We start from the raw sequence: 21,676 nt of genomic DNA on the forward strand, positions 1-21,676 counted from the left end.
CCATACTGTGTTACATTTTAAACCCTAAAAACTCCTCTTTGGGCCCCTTCTGCCAAGCTAGTGGGGTCTGCTCTGACCCTTGGAAGTGTCTGCAAGCAGAGGGTATTGTTTCATCAAAAGGGAATTACCTTTAGCCAGCCATACCATTGTTTTCCAGTTGTTCAGTACCTCAGAGCTTGTTTTCATTTCAATCTCTCTTATAGTTTCCACATTCTCAAAATCTTTTGCCAGGCCATCATATTTATAAGGCTTTCCTGTTTCATCTTCCCCAACACCAGGGAAATTCCACTTTGTGTGAAGTGTTTTCCTCCACCCTGAGCACACCTATTCAAACACATTGGTGAGTCCTCACTAGGCAAACCCAGGTTGAAAACACCATCAGGATGGAACAGCTCCATCTGTTCCTCTCCATACGTTTCACGTCTGCAGACTCTCCGTGCTGAAACACGCACAGAAGATGTCCAAGCTTAAACCCAGATCTGCTGGCAATGCCCCAAATGCTTGAACTGGGAGTAGGAAGGGATTGGAGTGGATCCAGGCTGGTCACAACCTGCCCCAAGTGCATAGTCACTGCCCTTCAGGCCGCTGGGTGTCTCATTGTTAGTATTCAACATTCAGAACTTTTCCTCATTTATATGAATGGACAGTCAGTTCTTTCTAAACTAGGAAGAAAACTGAGTTTAATTGCTGTGTGGGTTTTTGTTTAGTTTGGGTTTTTGCCCAATAAATCCCTCAGTCAGTAGATTTAAGGGAGACTGAATCTTCTTGCATGCACCAGGTAGACAGCTAGACTGACTGCTTAACTTCCAATCCATTACTTTATGCAAAATCATAAAAAAAGAGGTAAAGTTAGAGACTGTCTAAGGAACAAACCAGATTTTTTAAAGCTTTAGCACCTGTATTTATTGTGATGCACAGTTTAGAAAGACCTACCTTGAATTTTGCAATATAAAAGTATCATTAGTGTTGTTACTTAGGAAATATCAGCTTTGTTTGAAAATTTAACACTCTGAGATGCAAGATTGAAAAATATTGAGAAATTTTCCACTGGTCTAGTTAACTAAAAGTCTCTTCGAGCTAGGGCTGCCCAGGAGGATTTAGTAATCTGAGGATACAATTCTGTGTCTAGATGAGCACAGAATTCTTCTGAACTCCACCAGTGAGATCCAGATGAGCACAGAACACACACACAGAAAGGAGCATCTAGGCAGATCCAAGGAAAGGAAGACTCAATGCAAGAATAACTAGTGGGACTTAGTTTGGGTTGATAAATAAACTTCCAAAAATTATGGAAAATCCACCTGGATTTAGAAATGCATGTTGAAAGGTTTGCAAGGGTTATAAGGACTTTGAAAGATCTTCTATTTTCTCCCCAGTTCACAAGATTCTACTGGAACATTAAATACTTGAAATACCCAACTTGCCAGTACTCCTCTGAGTAACCACTGAAACCAACTCAGGGTTTAAAAACGCCGTAGAGTTTGATACCAAAATGATGAGACAGATCAAATAACCAAAGTGAAATTAAACCAAACAAACAAAAAAACCCAAACAAACATTATCAAGTAACTCAGTGTCTCCAAACCTGAACTTTTGGAGGCTACATCCCCATGTTTTACCACTTTTTATTGGGATCAACACTTTTTGTCCTTCCTGGAAAAAATCCTACATAACTGAGATGTGCCTGTATTGCAGGAAAGCACTGAGTGTTGCCAACATTGCTACTGCACACAGCAAGAGTTTCTAGGAGTAACTAGAGCTTATCAATATAATTTTTGGTCTTGTACCACAACTAACAAAATAAAAGACAGCTTTTCAACTCCCATAAACACTTAAGGACTTCATAAATTTGCTTAAAACACTTCCCCTTGTCTTCCCTTGACTGATAAAATGTGGGGGTTTTTTTTACATAAAGAGAACTATGGTGGCCCAAAATGAAGTTTATGATTTATTTAACCCAAAGAAATCCAGTTTAGTTCAGTTTTCTTTTAGGTAACTAAATAATCCAAAATCACTTCAACATTGTCTATTAAAAAATCATTAACTGTCTTGCATTTTACCTAAAATTTACCTGAATAGAAAGTAGAATCCTAGAAAATAACTTATTAATATCATCATCACCACCACCACCACATGGTTTGGAAATGGTTATTTCATGGTTCTCTGATTTAAGGAAATTTCTACATTAATAATATTTTAAATTAGAAGTAGAGGATGACCTAGTTCTAAGAAATCAAACCAAAATCTGAATCACTGACTTAATAAAAACAACAGCGCTTGGTTTACATCCCTTATGTTTCAAACTTATTAAGTTGTATTTTAACAGATCCAATTCCCATGACTTTATCAAAGTTTTATCTGGTGACTTTATTAAGATAATCCACAGGACAAGTTTATTTCTCCTGTTAGAGTTTATGTTGTTGTTTTCTTTAGGCAATCCTTTACTTCTAGAATGCCACAGCTTAGAACAATCTTTCTGTCATATAAAACTGACAAATCTGACTTAAAGAATCCTTAGATACACAGATGGCTATTGTGAAACAGAGGTTTTATTTATGTTGAAGCTTAACTCTAGAAATCACATAGTGCAGCAAATACTGGGCTCGTTTGTCTGCAGCGCTGGGTAATGATCTGATTCAAGAGAGGCTGAGTGCCTGAAACCCACTCCAAAATTGTCAGGAAGACAGCAGTAATTGCCAGCATTTCTCTTAAAAATACCAGAACACAAGCTATTTCTGAGCTAGGACAAAATTCAAACAACAAACTAAAACCCCAGACAGAGCTGCTCACCAGGAAGATTTCGATTCCCCATTGAAATGATTGTCGTTTTAGAGGATGAGAAGTCGTGCATTATTGAAACAGCAATATAAACATATCAGTGCTTAGGAGGAAGGTTCCTGTATGAGGTGCTAAGACAAGAAGCACACACAAGCTCCTAATTATTATTCAATTTGTATTTCTTTAGCACATGGAACTCTCCGGAGCAGCACAGATTGTGGCGAGTGGCTGTGTGTACATGTGCGTGGGAGGGGCGCAGAAAGGAAAGGATGTGGAACATATTTCTCAGGTTTGTTCCTTCATTCATTCTTTGGGAGAAAAATAATAACTGAGTTGAGTTTGGTCTCCTTTCTCCAGCTCCCTGGGTGTATTTTGATGTGGGCTCCAGAAGGATGAATGAGGCAAGAGCAAAGCTTTGTCCCACTCTGTTTTTATTTCCTCACTGAGAGACTGTCACAAGTTTAACCAAGAAGTGACTTATTATCATCCACCTCTTCAAAGCTAGATTTGGAGTTCAGAGGTTCCCAAAGCTCAGCAACTCCATCTGTAATGAGGTAACTCAGGAAGGCCACACTCACCTATCTTTATTCAATATATGAGATGTAACACTCGGGACTAAAGGACTGATTTGCCTTTCAGATTGCTGACAATACCAAAACAAAAAATAAAGATTAACATTTCTTTGATACATGCACACACCATGCCAGAAAATGCTAATTAAATACACCATATTCTTCAGGTCCTATTTTCACTCATTTTCTCTTTCTCTGGGATTTTTTTTTTTTGTACATAAGTGCACATAAGACATTAAAATTATTTCATATAACCCCGCACCAATCAGATCCTGAATCAATTACCTAAATTATGCAGAAAATGGACACATGCCTGCAAAAAGACCAATTTTTTTTTAGAAGTGATATTCCATCTAGCCCTGCACTCAGCTCTTTGCTTGCCACTGTAAGTAGTAATACTGAATTATTTACTACATTTGAAATAATTTAGGATTCCAAATAAAAATATACTTTAAATTAAACCGGGGATTTCAACTGGGTCCTTTGTTAACTTCAAAGGATCAACAGTGATGTATAAAACTTGATAATAAATTTTAAAAAGGGAGCCTATTCCTTTCTTATAGGTACAATGCATACTGATAGAATCAGTTAGCCCTCATTTTGCTTATCTGAGGTCAGGCTGTAATTTGACATTCAAATGCAACCTCTCTGCTATTTTCATGCCATGAAGATGTGCAGTTATTCAGCAGCTTCACAAATAGTTACTCAGTAATTACCTCTGATATTCTGTGAATTGTAAGATCCATTTGCAAAACAGGGAAAGGTTTGTAATTTTCTGCAGAAGTATCTTATTTCACTTGGTGTATTTGCATGATATTGCCCTGTCTGAGTGCACAGACAGATCAAAAGGGCTTGGAAAGGAGAGACTAGATCAGAAAAGCAAAACATCCCCCCAAATGTGGTTCACAAGTGTGGAAAGGGCCTCTTCTACCACAACCCTGGCTATAAGGGAAAATCAAAAGATGCTGTTCTATTTAGATTTAGCTGTGCATAAGAGAGGGGAAGTTATCCTCTGCTGCAATGAGAATGAGAACATGAGCCACACTGAGCAAGCTCTAAATTTGTCCTGGAGGGAGCAAAGGACTCTGAAAGAAATTTATATCCACCTTGGGGTTGGAGAGGATTGGGAAACAAAGACATCTCCACCCTTTGTGCCATCCTGTTAAAAACTCAACAATCCCAAAACTCAAGGTTTCCTGGTTATTCCAAATGACTCTGAATGGTGGTTTGTCTTTAATCACAACCTGTATGCTTTGAAAACTCCACCTTGGTGTCACCACTTCCTATTTAGCTCCAAAGAGCCAATGCTGGAAGAGACAGGAGATGCTCCATGTACTGGATAGCACGAGAGCTCATTACATGGAACACACCTATTGCATCAGAGAGGGATTTGGAGGCTGCCATGGCATTCTCCTGAAGATGCTGCAGCCAGCATCTTCTTGGACAGGTACTCCTTCTCTGGATGAGAACCTGGCTGATGGCCTGACCCAGAAATGGGAAATGGTGTCAGGCACTAGGGGTGTCCCCCAGAGCTCAGTGTTGGGCCCAGTCCTGTTCTGTCCTTATGGATGATCTGCATGAGGGAATTGGGGGCATCCTCGGGCAGTTTGCAGATAACATCAGGTTGGGTGGGAGTGTGGATCCGCTGGAGGGCAGGAAGGCTCTGCAGAGGGATCAGGACAGGCCGGATCCACGAGCTGAGGGACAGCAGGGCCAAGTGCCAGCTCCTGCCCTGGGCTCAGCCCGGCCCCACGGAGCTGGGCTGGCAAAGAGGGGCTGGAAAGCTGCCGGTGGCAAAGGCCCTGGGGGTGCTGGTGCCAGGGCTGGGCACACAGCCAGCAGTGCCAGAGGCCGGTGGCACCGGGGCTGGGCCAGCCCTGGGGCGGCAGCAGGGCAGGGCAGGGCCCGGCCCCTGGGCTGGCCCCGCTGAGGGACCTCGAGGGCCGCGGCCGCTGCTGGGCCCGGCATGGCCAGAGAGCCCTGCAGGGGCTGGAGCGTGCCCAGGGCAGGGAACGGAGCTGGGGAAGGGGCTGGAGCCCAGCAGGGCTGAGGGAGCTGGGGAGGGGCTCAGCCTGGAGCAGAGGAGGCTCAGGGGGCCCTTGTGGCTCTGCACAACTCCCTGCCTGGAGGGGACAGCCGGGGGGTCGGGCTGTGCTCCCAGGAACAGGGACAGGAGCAGAGGGAACGGCCTCAGGCTGGGCCAGGGCAGGCTCCTGGTGGGCACCAGCAGGAATTTCCCCATGGAAAGGGTGCTCAGGCCTCGGCAGGGGCTGCCCAGGGAGGTTGGGAGTGCCCGTCCCTGCAGGTGTCCCAGGAAGGGCTGGAGGCGGCACTCAGGGCTCTGGGGACAAGGTGGGCATTGGGCACGGCTGGGGCTCCATGGGCTGGCAGGGATTTTCCAACCCCCGTGATCCTGGAGTCTGTGAATGTGCAGAAGGAGAGAAAAGTGGGCTATGAAAACAATGGGAACAAATGGGTGGGATGAGACTTGGAAAGAGTTGGAATGAGTATCCTAATGAGAAATTGTAACATCTTTGCAATATTTGGGTAACAATTATGGGTCCTTGTCTCTTGGCAGACACTCTGGATGCAAACAGCATGTTCTTAGAGGCTGCTCTGCATATCTAATTCTGACCACAGTGAGGTTTATATTCACAGTGACACATAATAAAGATATATGTGACACATCAATATGAGTAAACAAATACATAATTCAAAATAAAGTATTAGTAGAGCTGCTGGAGAGGGCTGTATTGGAAGCTGCTAAAGTCATATCAGGTTTATGACAATGAAGCAATTCCAGATTGTTCAATGCTCCTAAGTAAGTCCTTAAGGGAAAACAATAAAAAAACAACACTGCTGATATCCTTCCACCCACACATCTATCCAGAGACCAAACTGAAACAACTTCTGGCAGAAAACAACCTGTATTTTTGATAAAGCACTGTTTAATTGAGCCTTATTTATCTCTAACGAGAACACAAGTCTCAAGGAAGTTTGCAGTTATGTCACACTCAGTAAATTACCTGTGCTATGTACTGAAGTGAGGAATCATTACAAGTGCAAAATTAAAAATACAGCTAAAGTTTTAGCACTTACTTGCAGTGCGCTTATTAACAACTACAAGAAATGGCAACCTAGAAATATTTGAAGTTTTACAGTTAGATTTTTGGCAAAAGGCTAATGCAAATCAAACAAACAAGCAAACATGAAGCAAATGGAAAAATGATACCTAATGTCAAGACTGAGCAATAGAAAAACAATATTTGTGATGTCTGGAATCATCTCCAAGAAGGAAGCATGCTCTGCAGACCCCGTATTTCAGCAAAAGAGGCAACTAAAAGATTTTGAGTGAAGGTTTTCACATTCCTTGTGGCAAGCACCACTAGGAAGGAAAAAAGTTAGGAAAACAAAGAACCTCAGAATCATCTTTCTGATACTTTCATTATGCACTCTAGAATAATAACAGTGTGATGAAATGCCACTGGATCAGGACTTTTGTGGATCAAAGCACCACAAGCCTAATTAGGATTCCAGATTTTCTGAGGCACTGTTATGCCTTAAATTGCTGTGAGGAAGTAACAGGCTTTAATTTCTAAATATAACAATGAGAAAAAAAAATCCAGAAGATAATATGGTGGTGTCCTTGAATGACAGAAAAAAATTTGACTTAAAAATAAGGCAGTGGACAAGCAGGAAAGGAAATTGACTGAAAAAAATTTAAGACACAACAAATGTACCAGGATACAATTTGCTGCTGTGTTTCCCAATTCCAGCTTCACCAAGGGAGTTGTGCTGCCATAAAACAGTCAGGAATCTGTCCCACACTTTAGAGCAATTATATTATTAATACGCTAATACCTCATGCATATTAAAATCTTATAAAAATATTGACTTAGATATGCAAGGTCTTATTGTCAATTATAATTAGCTATGACATTTTCTAATGACTAGCAGCAATAATAATAACAATAAGCAGACTGATTGAGGATGAGTTGTCTGGAATATTTGGGGCTTTTTATTTGAAATGATTTCATGATTGAAGTAAAATAATTTATAGCTCAAATGAAATCCCTCCCTTACTCATAGACAAATCATCAAAATGTTTTAATAAAGATTTTTATTAAAGCAGAATTTATTATAGAAGCATTTAAATGTCATTACTTTTAGAGCTCATATTACTTTCTGAGACTGATTTTCTTAACAGTGCAATTTAATTAATCTTATGTTTCCTTCACAGATAAAATATTGCTGGATATCCTGGATATGAATCAGGTTCTAGGAGTTCAGCACCAAACCTTCTTACTTGCATACCTTCAGCAATAAGCAAAAAAGACCTCTCCAGCACATCAGAATGCACCTTTAAAAATACCATCTCCTTTGTTTTTCAGAGAGAAAACAGTTCCATTCTTTCCTGCCCTGCACCTTTGCCAGAAGCTCAGAGCATGCTGCTCAGAGTCTTTATTCCAGACAGAAATGTGCCTCAAGAAGGTTGACTGAAATTATACTGAGTTACAAACCCCTACTCTCACCAGGAAAACCAGGGGAGATTTCAGATAGTCCCATTCTGCTCAGAACTGATGAACTCAGGTTCTCAAATGAAGTGAATTCCACACAGTATTTCCTAAGATTAATCTTATTCCCTTTAGAACTCCTAATTCAAAAGTGCAGAGTGAGGATGGCCAGTTGGTAGCTGGTCAGGGTATAGATGCACTTTGCTAATATAACTTATATCTATATATCAGCTATATATCTATATGCTCAGCCTCTAAATTTCCTCCAAGTAACTAATAAATATTCTGTGCACTAAATAGTTACGTACATTTCTGCTTGCATTCCTTACTTGAATCCTTCCCTGCTTCATGCCCCAAGAAATCTTATTTCCTTCTAAAACACCACCCAATGCCCCAGCCCTTTGTGTTTTAAGCTTTGAATAGTGTTCCAACTCCTGTACAATTTTACAAAATGATATTTGCCAATCTAGAACTAGGTTGTCCAGCCTGGATTTATAATGCCCAGAAAACAGAAGTACAATTTAAACTGTTACTGCAAATCTCTCTCCTTTTCCTTGTCATAATGATGTTCACTACTTTCTTTGACCTTTTTTGTCTTTTTTTTTTTTTTTTACTGAATTACTCAGATGCTTTATTCACAGCTGCCTTCCATGCCTCCCTCTGGAATCAGAGGTCTCCAGCTTCTACTCAGCACCCAATACCTGAATTTTAGTGCTTGCTCCTGAACTACTGAGGCCACTTCACACAGAGATTTTTTCCCAAGCACACTCCTTTCCCATCTGTATTTCCTCATAATATGGCCCCTCCCATGCTATTAGCCATGTGGATCACCTCTCCTGCTATTCTTGAGCTGTGTGAAGCACTAATGGGAAAATCTGTGCTGTGTTTGAGCACACTTCCACAGCTGAGAACTGCAAACTGCCTTGACAAGATGCACCAGCCTGCCCCTGCCCAATGGCAAAGCTTCTGTGACCCCTTAGGATCTGAGGAGCTCTGTGTAACCTTCTAGTTATGTGCAAAAGGATAAAAAACACCTTGGCAAATTCTGTGTTTTAGTGTAAAAATGATGGATTATATAGTTTGATTTCCACTAAACCAGAGCAAAAAGGGTCAAGCAGAAAAGGTTAATATTCCTGAGCTTCGCTTGTTTAAACCTCCATAAAGGCTTATTTCCTTCTTTTTCTCAAACTTACTGAAATTTACTCAGCCCTAAGTTAGAGATAATTATATGATGTACCAAAGCAACTCTCTAAAATGTTAGAATTATTGCTAATAATGCCTATAGTTCTTTTTACCATAAAAGGCTAAATAAAATTAAATAAATGAAAGCATAATGAAAGCAAAGGTATTCGTGGCATTAAAAAGTACATTGTAGCTGAAGGCTTGTTCTGAAGAAATATGTCTCTCTTCCTTTTTAATTAGTGTCCTTGCATTTTTTAAAGGAATACATAGTATAGATAACCTTAGCAGTGCCTGTGCTGGGTGATGATTCAATTACTCTATTTATGTTCTTGGTAAACCATATAGAGCCTTTCTGGCTTTATGCCCTTTCCCATTAGGTGACAAAATTGCCTCATACTTCTTCATTTCCAAAGAATGCTGTTGGTGTGGGTAATTACCTGTGTCAGAGCCCACAGCTTTGTCCTTGAGATGCCTCTGCTCTGGGCCTGGAAAATATTTATTGTGGTCAAATCACCATTTACACCTCAAGATCTTGTCTAGATTTTCACCTCTTGCTTTGAATAATTATTCAGGAGAATTTCTACTTGTTGTGGCAGTTCTGGTGCTTTGCCCAGCCCTTGGGCAGGGGTCTGAGGCTGCCCCAGCAATGCTGCTTGCTTGGCACATGGGGCTGAGTGCCAAGAGCCCTTTGATCAAGCAGTCAATCCCACTGAAAATAACATCTCTGTGACTGCTGTGAAGGACAACAGAAATTCCATTAAACCCTTCATTCAGAGACTTAAACCTTGGCTGAAAGCACAGCTCCAGCCTACAAGAAATATCCTGTCCCAGGCACTGGCTTTGGGATTCCCTAGTGGGCTGCTCTGTTGTGTGTCTGTGGGTGTGATGAGCAGAGTGTGAGGATCACAGCATCCACAGTGGTTTGGGTTGGAAGGACCTAAAAAAACTCTTCTTCCATCCCCTGCCATGGCAGGGACACCTCCCACTGTCCCAGGTGCTCCCAGCCCCAGTGTCCAGCCTGGCCTTGGGCACTGCCAGGGATCCAGGGGCAGCCCCAGCTGCTCTGGGCACCCTGTGCCAGGGCTGCCCACCCTGCCAGGGAACAATTCCTTCCTAATATCCAGCCTAAGAGGATAGAATCCAATGCTGCAAATAATCATAACACAGCTCAGAGGAAAATATAAACCTTGAGTAGTCCACTCAGTGCTACATGGAGTGAAAGGTAGCTTGGGGACTTTAAAGGGATCATCATTTAGCTGTCTTTAGAGATAATGAGCCAGGCTTTCTGTTATTTATTGATGTGTTTGTCACAAATCTGAGCTGGCCAAGTGGAATATATTTAGAAGTCTTTACTTGTTGAAATCTATGGTATCATTCAAGGCAGCTAAACTATGTAATATACATATTCTGGGGAAAAGATTACCTCACTTTTTAAAAAGAGAATTTCAGATGAGCATTGCTAATAATGAAGGCATTGCAGTATATTTTATTTCCAAAGAATTCACTAGAATCCTCTATCTCAAGCAGATCTCAGCTTCAGTTTTGGAGGGATGAATATGCAAATATCAGGATATTCATATTTAAATCAGAGGCATGTTGTGCAGTCAAATTCTATTGCTAATAAATTTCTTTCTAGGCTAAGTTAAACCAGCTTCTCTTACATAAGTCTTTGCTTTGGTTTCATACTACACTAGTTCTGCATTTATTACTGCTGTTATATCAATTAACCAACAATGAAGGGCATTTCCCCAGTATTCATGGCCCACACTGTAAGTGTGCTGGGAAGTATCTGCATGGTGGCTGTTCCAGCCATTAGAAAATGGAAATGGAAATCCATGGAGCTGGAGGCAGAAAGAGGACAGAGTTTAATTATTACATGCCTTATCCACATCTGGCAATGTGATCTCTTGAATGATCAGTGATTCTGAGCTCCATTCAGAATCTGCAGGAAAAAATGGTCTAATAAATAAGTCATGGCTATTTGATTTTCTTTTCCTCTGACTAGCATTGACGATACGTAACATGGTAAATGCTGCAAAACCTATGCAAGAAACTGGGAGAATACTGAGGTTAAACCCAGAACCCTGCTCTGCTTCACTGCCCAGCAAAATTGGCAGCCAGTTAATGCCAGCAACACAAGCATGTCAATGGGAGCGGGAGTTACAGCTATAATTGTAATCTACACAGAAGAAATGTATTTGTGGGTTCAGGAGAACGCCATCACATCTGACTGTTAGGATTCTGACTTCACCAGATTTTACTGAATGGTAGAAAATTCATTTCAAACAAGTAGCAAAGAACCAAAGATGTGATGAGCCTTTGTACACATAAAAAAGATGCACCAAAAGAGACGTCTGTAATTTAATCATTCATTCTTACTGCACTGCAATTCAGGCTGTCAAAAAACCCTTGCACATGCCCCCAGATTCCTTTCCTGTTCAGGATACAGCTCCAGAGAGCTCAAACACATGAGCAGCACTATCAACCCTGACTTACAGAGCAAGTCTACATTCACCCCCTCTCAAGCATTTAAATTTAAAATAAACCTCCCAACCTTGGCTACGACTTCAAGCTCATGTAAGTCTCAGCTACACCACAAACTAATGAGAAATCTCATTAGGTCAGTGTTTAAAGTCCAGAGTCAGTGACAAAGTTCACCCTTTATATCCACAGAGCACTGAGGTTCATTCTTAGGAAATCATTTTGCCAGTGGACCTTCTTCTTCCAGCCTGTCATCACCTTGATATTCCTGCTCCTTGCCATTCAGCAGGGTAAACTTGGTGAATAGCAATGTAGAAAGAATAGTTAAGAATCAATTCACAGGGTTCAATGGCTTTGTGTCTTGCCCTTGCCATGAGTGCATTTCTTCTGCACACCCTAAGCCTGAGAGGCATCTTTCAAAGATGTCAAGGCTCTTTCTAATATTATCTTCTCTTGAAAATTCATATGGCAGAATTCATCAGCACAGAGGAGATGAGAGAGGGAAAAGTTAAACAACAAAGAAGCAAAAATTCATCTGATCCCATAAGAAAGAGATGTAAGAAATCACACAATAGGAAAAATGTGCAAAAGATATTTAGGAGTAGACAAATTTAAGGGTAGCAGTTGAGAGGACCAAAGCTACAGAAGGAGTTTAAAGGAAAATGTATAACTTAATCTGAAATATTGAAAGCAGCACCTAAATACCACCTGTATCACCTAAACATCACCTGTTATATATGATAATCTTATTCAGTTCATTCTTTTACACAGATGGCTCTTTGCTTGGTTTAATCTCTAGTAACCACAAAAAGATTAAAGAACTCACTCTTGTGGGCATGCAGCTATTAAGGGGAATCTCCCAGTGTGATCATTCATGGGACATCTCTGTCAGGCACACTCCCACCACCCTACACTGTCACTGCTGGGACCCAGCAGCAGCTCCAGGTCCCCTCCTGGCTCCCCACACCCCACTCACAGCCAGAGCAGGTTTCCTCACTGGTTCCAGCCCAGGTTTCCCTCAGCAGAGTCTCAGATCTCTCGTTCCATAAAGCCATTGATTCCCAGCACAGCAACACAGCCACAGCCCGAGCCTGTGCCTCTGAGGAGGGACCCCACAAAGACTTCTATCCCTGGGCTTTTATCCCTTCACAGCCTGAGCACAGGGAATTTTGGCTCTTCTTCCTGAGCCCTGGGCTCCTGCCGTGCCTCTGGGTGTCCCTCATCCAGCTGTGCCACAAGTCCTCAGATCCCATGTCATGCAAAGGGTCACATCCTCCAGGTCACATCCTCCAGTCTCTCTGAGCTCCCACCCAGAGCTCAACCTGCACCTTGCAAACCAAGCTACCTGCACCAGGTGTGTCCCTCAACACAAGAGGAAGGCACTGTGGTGACAGGGATTTTAGCAGGAGGCAAAGCCCTGTGCACTGGCCATGCATTTTGAGAACCAGAGCGTAAAAGCAATAAAAAAGTCTGGGCAAAGGTCTGAGGGACAGCCACTCAAGGCAGCAGTTCTCCAGTCTGTCTGGCAAGTTGAACTCCTTAAAAACAAAGGCTGCAGAAAACTAGAAACTCCTTCAAAAGAGTCTGTCAGCAGTGGGAAGGTAAAGGAGGGAACAGCATCATCCAAAATGTCTCATTTTGCATAAGTCTCAGAATACAATGGTAATGCCATTTGTCACCAATAGCATGAATTTTGTCTGAACAAGTACTGACCAGACACTTGCCTATGAATAAGAACAGAAAATGTCTTTCTTCTAAATAAAAACCCAACCAAATGAAAAACCCCACAAAACAACCCCAAACTGGTCTTTGGCCTGTCAAGTGCATGTAGAAGAATCACATTCCCCCCGGCTCACACTTTTCTCCTCCTTGTTTTGCTAGACATGAAAGGGTTAAATTAATATTTTGGAGCATTAAGATTTAAAATGTTTAAAATTATCCACACACATTTTAAATCTGAGCACTTTTAAAAAGATCAGCCAGTCTGAGCCTGCCTGAGGATCTTCACCCCCATTTCCAGTGAAAATTCAGAAGCAGGAATGCTCCATTCAGCCACACCAATCCTGTCTTGGAAAATTCCTACCTGAGACAGTGGCTGAGGGATGATACAAATAAATAACATTGTCATGATGGCAAGCAGGAAACTGCCAAAAATTAAATCAGCTTAGAGCACAAATTCAGATGCAGGTACCTTACCATCACGAAGCTCTGAAATAGTGAATTATGGTTTGTCATAAGTTGGTGTTTGTCTGTGAAAGGGTGGCTAAATTAGGGCATATTCTTATGATTTAGGATCTACCATGCTGGGAATAAAGAAATAAAAATCCAGTATGATAGCTTGTGAGTGCTAAGCAAATTTAATGGCAGTTAAATGGCCTGGTCATTGCCCTGCAGATGGAGAGGAGAGCCTTGCACAAGCCCTGGGAAGCAGCCAGCCCAGGAAGAGGAAATGTTCCTGCACAAACAATTCCCACATACTTATTTTCCTGCAAGAGATCAGCAGTCCATTAATAGGGCTGTCAGTGAAGGCATTGTAATGACACACTTTGTATTTGCATTTGCTGCTTGTGTCTGCCTCCAACAGATTTCTGTTATTTTATAACAGAGGTTTTGTCTATAACTGTCTTGGAAAAAAAATCTAAAAATGCCCATTTTCCCCTGTTTGACAGTTCTATAAGCAAATTAAATTTCTGCTTGAGGAGCTTAAAAATAATTTCACTTAAATAAGCGAAGACAGTAGTCTATGAAATTAGGCCCTTGTTTTATGTAAATGTCAAATAATTATATTAGGAATGCAAAAATAAGCCATCAGCAGGAACACAAATGCTTAGAACAAGATTGGCATTATTATTTTCATAGCCAGTCTGATAAGAGGCAATTTTACAATAGCAATAGATGCTGAGGCTCCCATGAAGTCTAATGACAAGGCTGATTTCTTACAAAATTTTCAAGTATAATTATGTTTCAAAAAACTGAAAATGCAACAGGCAGACTTCATGCTTGTGTGGCTTAATAAAGTGCACTTTTGGCAGCTTTGCTCTGACACACATGTAAAGGGGATAGAAAAATGAACTGGAGGAGTGTCTTGCTAAGTTATTCCTTATACCTTGTTCCTTTTTAACTTTTTGGAGGAAACAAATTGTAAAATTGCTTCACTTTACATCTTACTAGTGTTGGATCACAAACTAATAATTCTGCTTTCCATGCTTTGGTAAATGTCATGATCTGAGAAAATTAGTATAGACATTTTGTACATTTTTCCTTTAAAAATATTAAAATTATTAACTGGTTAGATATTAAGTGGAAAAAGTATGCCTGATGAAACCACACCTTCCTTTCTTTCCTCATGTGCTTCCCTGTGGCTTGGCTTCCCCGCAAGCAGAAAGCATTTCTGCTAATTTATCAAAGTATTGTTGGGCTGCAATATGGCACAGTGACAGGGCACTATTGGCACTGCTGGCAATGAAATCCCCAGGTTCCTGGGAGGGTCAGAGCAACACAGGGTACAAGGATTGGAAGTTGGGAGCTCAGTTCACCCCCAGATCCATCTTTGCCTTGTGTCATGGATTCCAAATAGGTTTGGTTCTGAAATCACAATGATGTGATATTGGGACACAAGCCAGATGATGGACTTTGGACCTGGTTAGCATGAGAGATTTGATAGCAAGATGCCTTGGCAAGAGCAAAGAGAACTTTGAGGATTAAAAGAAGATTCAATCAGATTGGTTTACCAGAAAAAGAAAAGTTCATTAAACTCTGCAAGCAAGAGATGTTGTAATATGCATAAGTTTGTGTATGTGATTTTAACCTAATCATTGTAGCAAACATTACTAGTCTTCCTAAAACAGTATATAAGCATTGGTAGTCCACAATAAATTCGGGTTCTGATCACCAAATCAGCCTTCCCCATCTCTCTTCAAGTCCCACAGGAAAGGTACTAGACAACAGAAATGGGCCAGATAAGCATATTTTATCTCCCAATTTATTATGTTCATGGCTATAGTACTATGAAACTGAGCTTCAAATGCTCTGTACCGTAACGCTGTGTCCTTCAAAGCAGAGATCTGGGGAAAAGCAAACATGGCATCAGGCAGGTCTCTCCATGCAGGAGTGAGCAGCACTGGTCACCAGGCTCTGCAGACAGATATTCCTGCAGTGCTGGCTCCAGTGTGTGCACAAATGGGTTCTGCTGCACACTGAGGGCAGAACAGAGAGGGTTCCAGGGCTTGTGTTCCAGTTCAGGACACAACACAGGGTGCCAGCCCCAGCTTCCCCACCTGCTCCTTTGCCTCAATACTCTTCTGTCACATGCATTGTCTAAAATGCAGTGCTAATACGAATAATAAATTACACAGTCGTGTGCGATCCTGTCAGCAGCTCCAAATTAATTAAGAATTCTCCTTGATTAAAATCTCTGACCCGTATTGCCAGGCAGGGCAGCTCTCCTGACTCAGGTGTGCAGAACAGCCACCAGGGCTCTGTGGACCTGAACAGTGCAGGTTCTTGTTGAGAGCTGGCTGTGAGTAAAGTCATCCATATGTATCCAACAGCACTACTTTCATGCAACATTACCCCTGTGCTTAATCATTTATGGCTCTGAAACATAATAGCACTCAGAATTAAGAATGTCTGGGTTGAGCCTTCAATTTACTTCTACAATAGCAAAGCTTTAATTTTTTCTGTCTTAATAGAGCTAATTATAAGGCTTAGGTCTGGGCTTTTTAAACCATTTTTAACGTTTACCCTGCATGCCCTGTACATAAGTGCTCATCTATCACTTCAGAATATCTATTGTCATTTTCACTGAAAAAAGTAATGCTGATGTGAAAACTAAAAGAAACAGAGCTTGCACAAAAGTTAAGCTTTCTTTCCAAAATTCTCTAACTCAAACACCCAATACAATTTACTTTACTGAATTACATAAAGTTTGCACTGTTATAATCAATTATAAACCCAACAGAACAGCCAGAGTACACAAACACTTACTGGTTTCAGTGGCTACGATAGTGATGTTGTGCCATGTGCTGGTTTCTCTGTCCAGGGGTGTTGCCAGAGTTATTTTCCCATCCTCTGCATTGATGTTGAACTGTCTCTCAAGGTCAGTGTGGCGATCAATGGAAAACCTGCAAAACAGACATCCCTGTAATCTACTTAATGAAGTTGCTGTAATCCATACAGTCACAGAGACAATTTAGGGAGCCCTCTGAGAGCTGCAGTTTTATAGCCAAATGGATTGAGAAGCTCAATAGCATAATAATTTAGAAGACAAAATGACAAACTGATGCTAAAAAAACTTAATAATTATTGCCCAAGGAGTAATTAGCTGTATACCCAGTGTGAAGGTCGTAAAGTGCCCTCAGGTTCACTGGGTAGCATCTCTGAAAAACGGTGCTGATCAAGAGTTAATTACACAATCCATCACATCTATTGGACAGCTTCTATGGTATTTCACAGTAACTGATGATAATTTCAAGAGTAATGTATTAGGCCACAAAAGTGGTGGGCTTTGTGGTTATTTTAAAAAAGGGCTGAATAATTTTATTTTACCAATAAATTTCAGATTAACGAAGCATGAACGATTCACCAAGCACATTATTTGCTTATGGTTCAAGCAGCTCCGTGGGCTGCCTGAATCCACAGTGAATCACCATTTTTTTTCCTATGAAACACTGCAAATGCTGGAGGCTTGATTCTTTTCTGGGTTGACATCACTGATTTTTAACCAAACAAGTTCCATCTGACAGGTAGTCAGAGTTTGCAAATGTGGCTGTCCAGGTGAATTCTGCAGCCCAAGCAGGGAGCCAGAGCTGCAGTGGATTGCTTCAACGGTGCATTAAGCAGGAGGATGATTTAAAGCTCAGGTCCAGATCTCCAGAAAGCTTTAATGTTTGTCCATTTGCACAGAGTTCTTTTATTAATGAATTCTTCGTGAAAAGAAACTAAATGACAAAATTGAGCCGTCAGTTTCTTGTCAGGAAAGGTAGGGAAAGAGGGAGTTGAGTGATAAACTATTGATATGGTTTAACAGCAATTGACTTCAAGAGCTTTTACTGAATCCTGATTGTGGATTTATACAAAAGCCTTTTAAGCCATTGTGGCTGTGTATTACAGAAGCTACCAGCATGCACTGGCAGTTTTTACATCTGTTCTGCATTACTGCAAGACACAATAGTTAGGAGAGTTAGGATAAGGTATCACACTCAATTACCTTATGGAGTGGCCAGAAAAGTGACTCCAGACTGTCACTTTCTCATCACTTTTCTACCTTTTGCAAGCACATTGTTAAAATTCCCCAATAAAAGAACGTATTTTACTACAGTGAGAATGGCATAGTTATCTGAAAATCAGCTATTCCATTCTGGTTTGTGCTTTAGCAGAAGCAATTTCCAAAAAATATTCTGATTTGGAGGTCCCTTTATACACTACAATAAATATATTCCAATGAACTCAAACTCATTCCAGCCCAACACAATCGATTTTAATAGACACAGCATTAGCATCTGATTTCAAAGCTCAGGATTATTGTGTTCAGCTTTTTTTTATTTATTTCAGTATCAGATATTTTCATATTTAGAATGAAAGTTGCATTGCAATTAGATTATTTGTGCAATGCATTCTGGAAGATACAGCTCACTTTCAAAAAAAGCTACAAATGATGAAAACTTATCAAAATCTCAAAGTTTAAGTGTTTATATACTGCATTGCCAGAGCTCAAGGCTAACCTGATCACACTGGTAAGGCACTTCACAAGTAATGGATTTAAGAGGGAAAACCCCAGCTTAACTACCAAATGGGATTTGTTAGATATTTTGTTTAAAACTCTCAGAAGAGCTAGTTCTACTCATTGAAAAATTACTGGTTTGGTAAGAAGAGTATCAGAAAAATATGAAGTCAAATTCCAAATATCTGTGCCTCAAGCTAGACACAAGCATGTCTATTTGGACATTGAAGTAAACTGATTTTCTCATGAGCTGCACATACTCAGTTCTCAGTGGTTTAATGGGAACTACACTAAACTCAGCATTTCTGAAAAGCAGGTCACTTGTGTGGAAGAATAAAGCTGCAGGTATTTAATTTCAGGCAATCATTTTGAAAATGGATCTTAACCATATTTTGATGTCTCCCTAGTTCCAATTAAAGTATTAGAAGTAAAATTCTGGTACAAGTGAAGTTAGTAAAAAATACCTTACAGCCTTTCACAGCTTTAAGATTTCACTTAAGAAATAAAACAAGAAAAGACAGCAATCAACTCTTTGTAAGAAGTCATCACTTAAAACTGTCTTTTCATTTTTGAGTTTTATGTCATGCTGAAAGAACTCTACTGATACCAAACATATAAGAAATTTTCCCAGTCCACAAACAAAATAAAATGTGAAATGCTCATATGGTATTCAATGTTTAGTTGACCTGGGCTTGACATAAATTCCACTGAGGAAAGACAGTTTTTCTCTAAGGATCAATCCTTCCTTAAACTTCCACTCACGACCTTCCTGCCATGCAGGTTTTGAAGTTATAAAAGAGGGAGTGACACATTTGTGAGTTTATTATATCATATTTCATCTCATCCCAGCAGTATTTACTCACAGCACAAACCCAGCAATTCAAGAGGAAACATTTTTAACGTAAGTTGTGTGTCTTTGCAAGACAACAAAGAGGTAAAACCCTCTCCTGATTTTAATGTGATAAATATTTGTTACAAAACCAAAAAATAAAATCTGCAGTGTCATAAACCTGGGAAAACTAACAACACATTTGCAGTTTCCTTTTCATGATAATGGTGTTGTAACTCTTTTTAATGGGAATGCATTGTCAGATCCATAAAACATACATAAAACATATATTTCTCTAAAAATGAGAAAATAGTATCTTGGGAAATAATATCTTTTGAAATTGCCATAAAGCCAGCGCAGGTTATTGGGAAGTTTGGGTTAGTTTATGAGTCTGCTATGGCAATTATAGGAGCAAACCCAGAGTGGTTTAACAGAAGCCTGGAAAGGATTCTCAGTCCTGCTCTTGCACTGTTGCTGTTATGACTTTATTTGATCTACTCCTTATTTCCACTAATGTAAATAGGAGCAGAAACCCTTTTTTTTGCTGCTCCTGCTGAGATTTGAACCCCAGAACTGACACCCCAGGAGTGGTAAATCTCCATTTTTATGAATGCCAGGCAGATTGGACAGGGTACTTAGCGACAGATAAACAACTGCACCATTGGGGAGCCACAAAATATTGAGTCTGGTTTTTTAAGGCCTGTAGTGAATTAAGAAAATGATCAACTGCTGCCAAAGATGAAATCTCTGCCAACAGGAATGGGGAAAACCTGCTCCAGTGAATCTTATCTCTGCACAGAGAAAACCAATGAAGGGCAGTGATTTATAGGAGGGCACTTGCAGTTTAGGAAGGAACATTATTGCTCATGCTTTGTGCTATGTGCCTGGATCATGCTTTATCCAAGAGAACTCACTGCAGATGAACAGAGCACCCTTATAAAGTAACACCAGGAGCGTGGAGTGGGCACTGCTGGAGCCCACAGCTGGGTGCCAGCCCTGGAGCCCGCCCACAGCTGGGTGCCAGCCCTGGAGCCCACCCACAGCTGGGTGCCAGCCCTGGAGCCCACCCACAGCTGGGTGCCAGCCCTGGAGCCCACCCACAGCTGGGTGCCAGCCCTGGAGCTCACAGCCATGTGCCAGCAGGGGATGATCTTGCCAGGCTGGAGCTGTTCCCAGGATGTGCCACCCTGCCCACAGCAGCCACAGCAGAGCCTCACAGCTCAGCTGGACTCACTGGGCCCCTTCCCCAAAGGAGAGCCACGCATCCAGATGTGGCCCTGACACAAAATCCTGCCATCACTGGGCTGGAACACAGCAGCCTACAATTATTTACAATCATTACCCAACTCTGTAAAGCCTTTTCACCATCAGCCTTAAAAATAAGCATGCACTGCACAATGGCAGCTAAGGACCAAAACCAGCTTGTGTTGCTTATTTTAAAGCTGATGGATTAGAAAAAACATCACAGAATCACAGACTATCCTAACCCACAAGGATCATCGAATTCCAACTCCTGGCTCTGCACAGGACAGCCCCAAAAATCCATCTGTTTAGCTGCTCATAAACCTGTGAGAGGCTTTGTGCCTTTAGATAAGTGAGAGAAAGTTCAGACAATGCTTTATGTTTTCTAAGCAAGCATTAAAAGCAAACTACTGGTGAATTGGTTAGAAATGAAGATGAACAATTTTTTTTTCCCTTAAAAAAAGAAAAAAGAAAGTAATAGAATAGTCTGGGTTGGAAAGGACCCTAAAGATCATCTCATTGCAACCTCTGCCTCAGCCAGGGACACCTTCCCCTAAGACCACAAGTCTCTTTCCAGGCTGTATTTGATAATAACTTTTCTAAATTCTTTAACATTTTGTCCTTTGACTCAATTATGAGACTCTTCCCACATTCAGAGATATCCAAGTTTGATTTCATTTGTGGCACTGCAATCCTCTGAATGTGTGGAGCCTTTGTGTATCAGACTAATGCAAAGCAGACGTGCTATTGGGAGCACAGAAGGTGATTCATATTTTGTTTGTGCTGCCTGGGTTTTTATAACAAATGTACACAGTAGCTCTGTCTAAACTAAATATTGATAGAACAGATATCTATTGAAAAAATGTAATTTCCTTGAAATACAAGTCGTTGTTACTTGCTAAAATTCTTTTTTGAAGGGAAAAAAAGGGATTTTTAAAAGGCCAGGCAACACTAACAGTAAAACAGTTCATCAGTTTTAGCACAGCTTGTTGTATTTTTTCAGATTTTTAACTAAAGTTTGATATTTTTGGTATCATAGAAAATATGCATAAAATCTGCATCATATACATGATACAATAACAGAAGGAACACCTGAAATGTTCATTCCAATCAATAAAACCAGGGCTTGAGTATGTTCCTGTTAGAACCTGCCAGCCCCCTATTTTGTTCCAAACTGGAAGGAAAGGAATTGTACTTCTGCTCCCTACTTGTCTCTGACTAGTATTTTCCCTCTTAATAGTAGAATTACTAACTTGATTTTTTTTTTGTTCTTAAAATATTTTTATGCAAAAAAATGAAAAAAAAAAAAAAAAAAAGAGAAGAATTGAAGCTTTCTTGAGCTCTCCCAGATAAATCC

The 21,676-nt window shown here is 40.7% G+C and overlaps 1 protein-coding gene across 1 annotated transcript in view; it reads right to left on the reverse strand.

The window, feature by feature from the left end:
* The window catches only part of CDH8 (cadherin 8), a gene marked incomplete at its 3' end in the record, with an annotated part of 138,626 nt that overhangs the window by 35,578 nt on the left and 81,372 nt on the right, over positions 1 to 21,676 (reverse strand). Inside the window, exons 7-9 of the mRNA XM_084215306.1 lie at positions 16,504 to 16,650; positions 14,858 to 14,889; positions 353 to 439 (exon numbers count right to left, since the gene is read on the reverse strand). Of these exons, the coding sequence (XP_084071432.1) occupies positions 353 to 439; positions 14,858 to 14,889; positions 16,504 to 16,650 (266 nt within the window). The remainder of the gene's footprint in view (positions 1 to 352; positions 440 to 14,857; positions 14,890 to 16,503; positions 16,651 to 21,676) is intronic.

Source organism: Fringilla coelebs, assembly GCF_963513975.1.
Source record: "Fringilla coelebs genome assembly, chromosome: 14".
NCBI classification, from domain to species: Eukaryota; Metazoa; Chordata; class Aves; order Passeriformes; family Fringillidae; genus Fringilla; species Fringilla coelebs.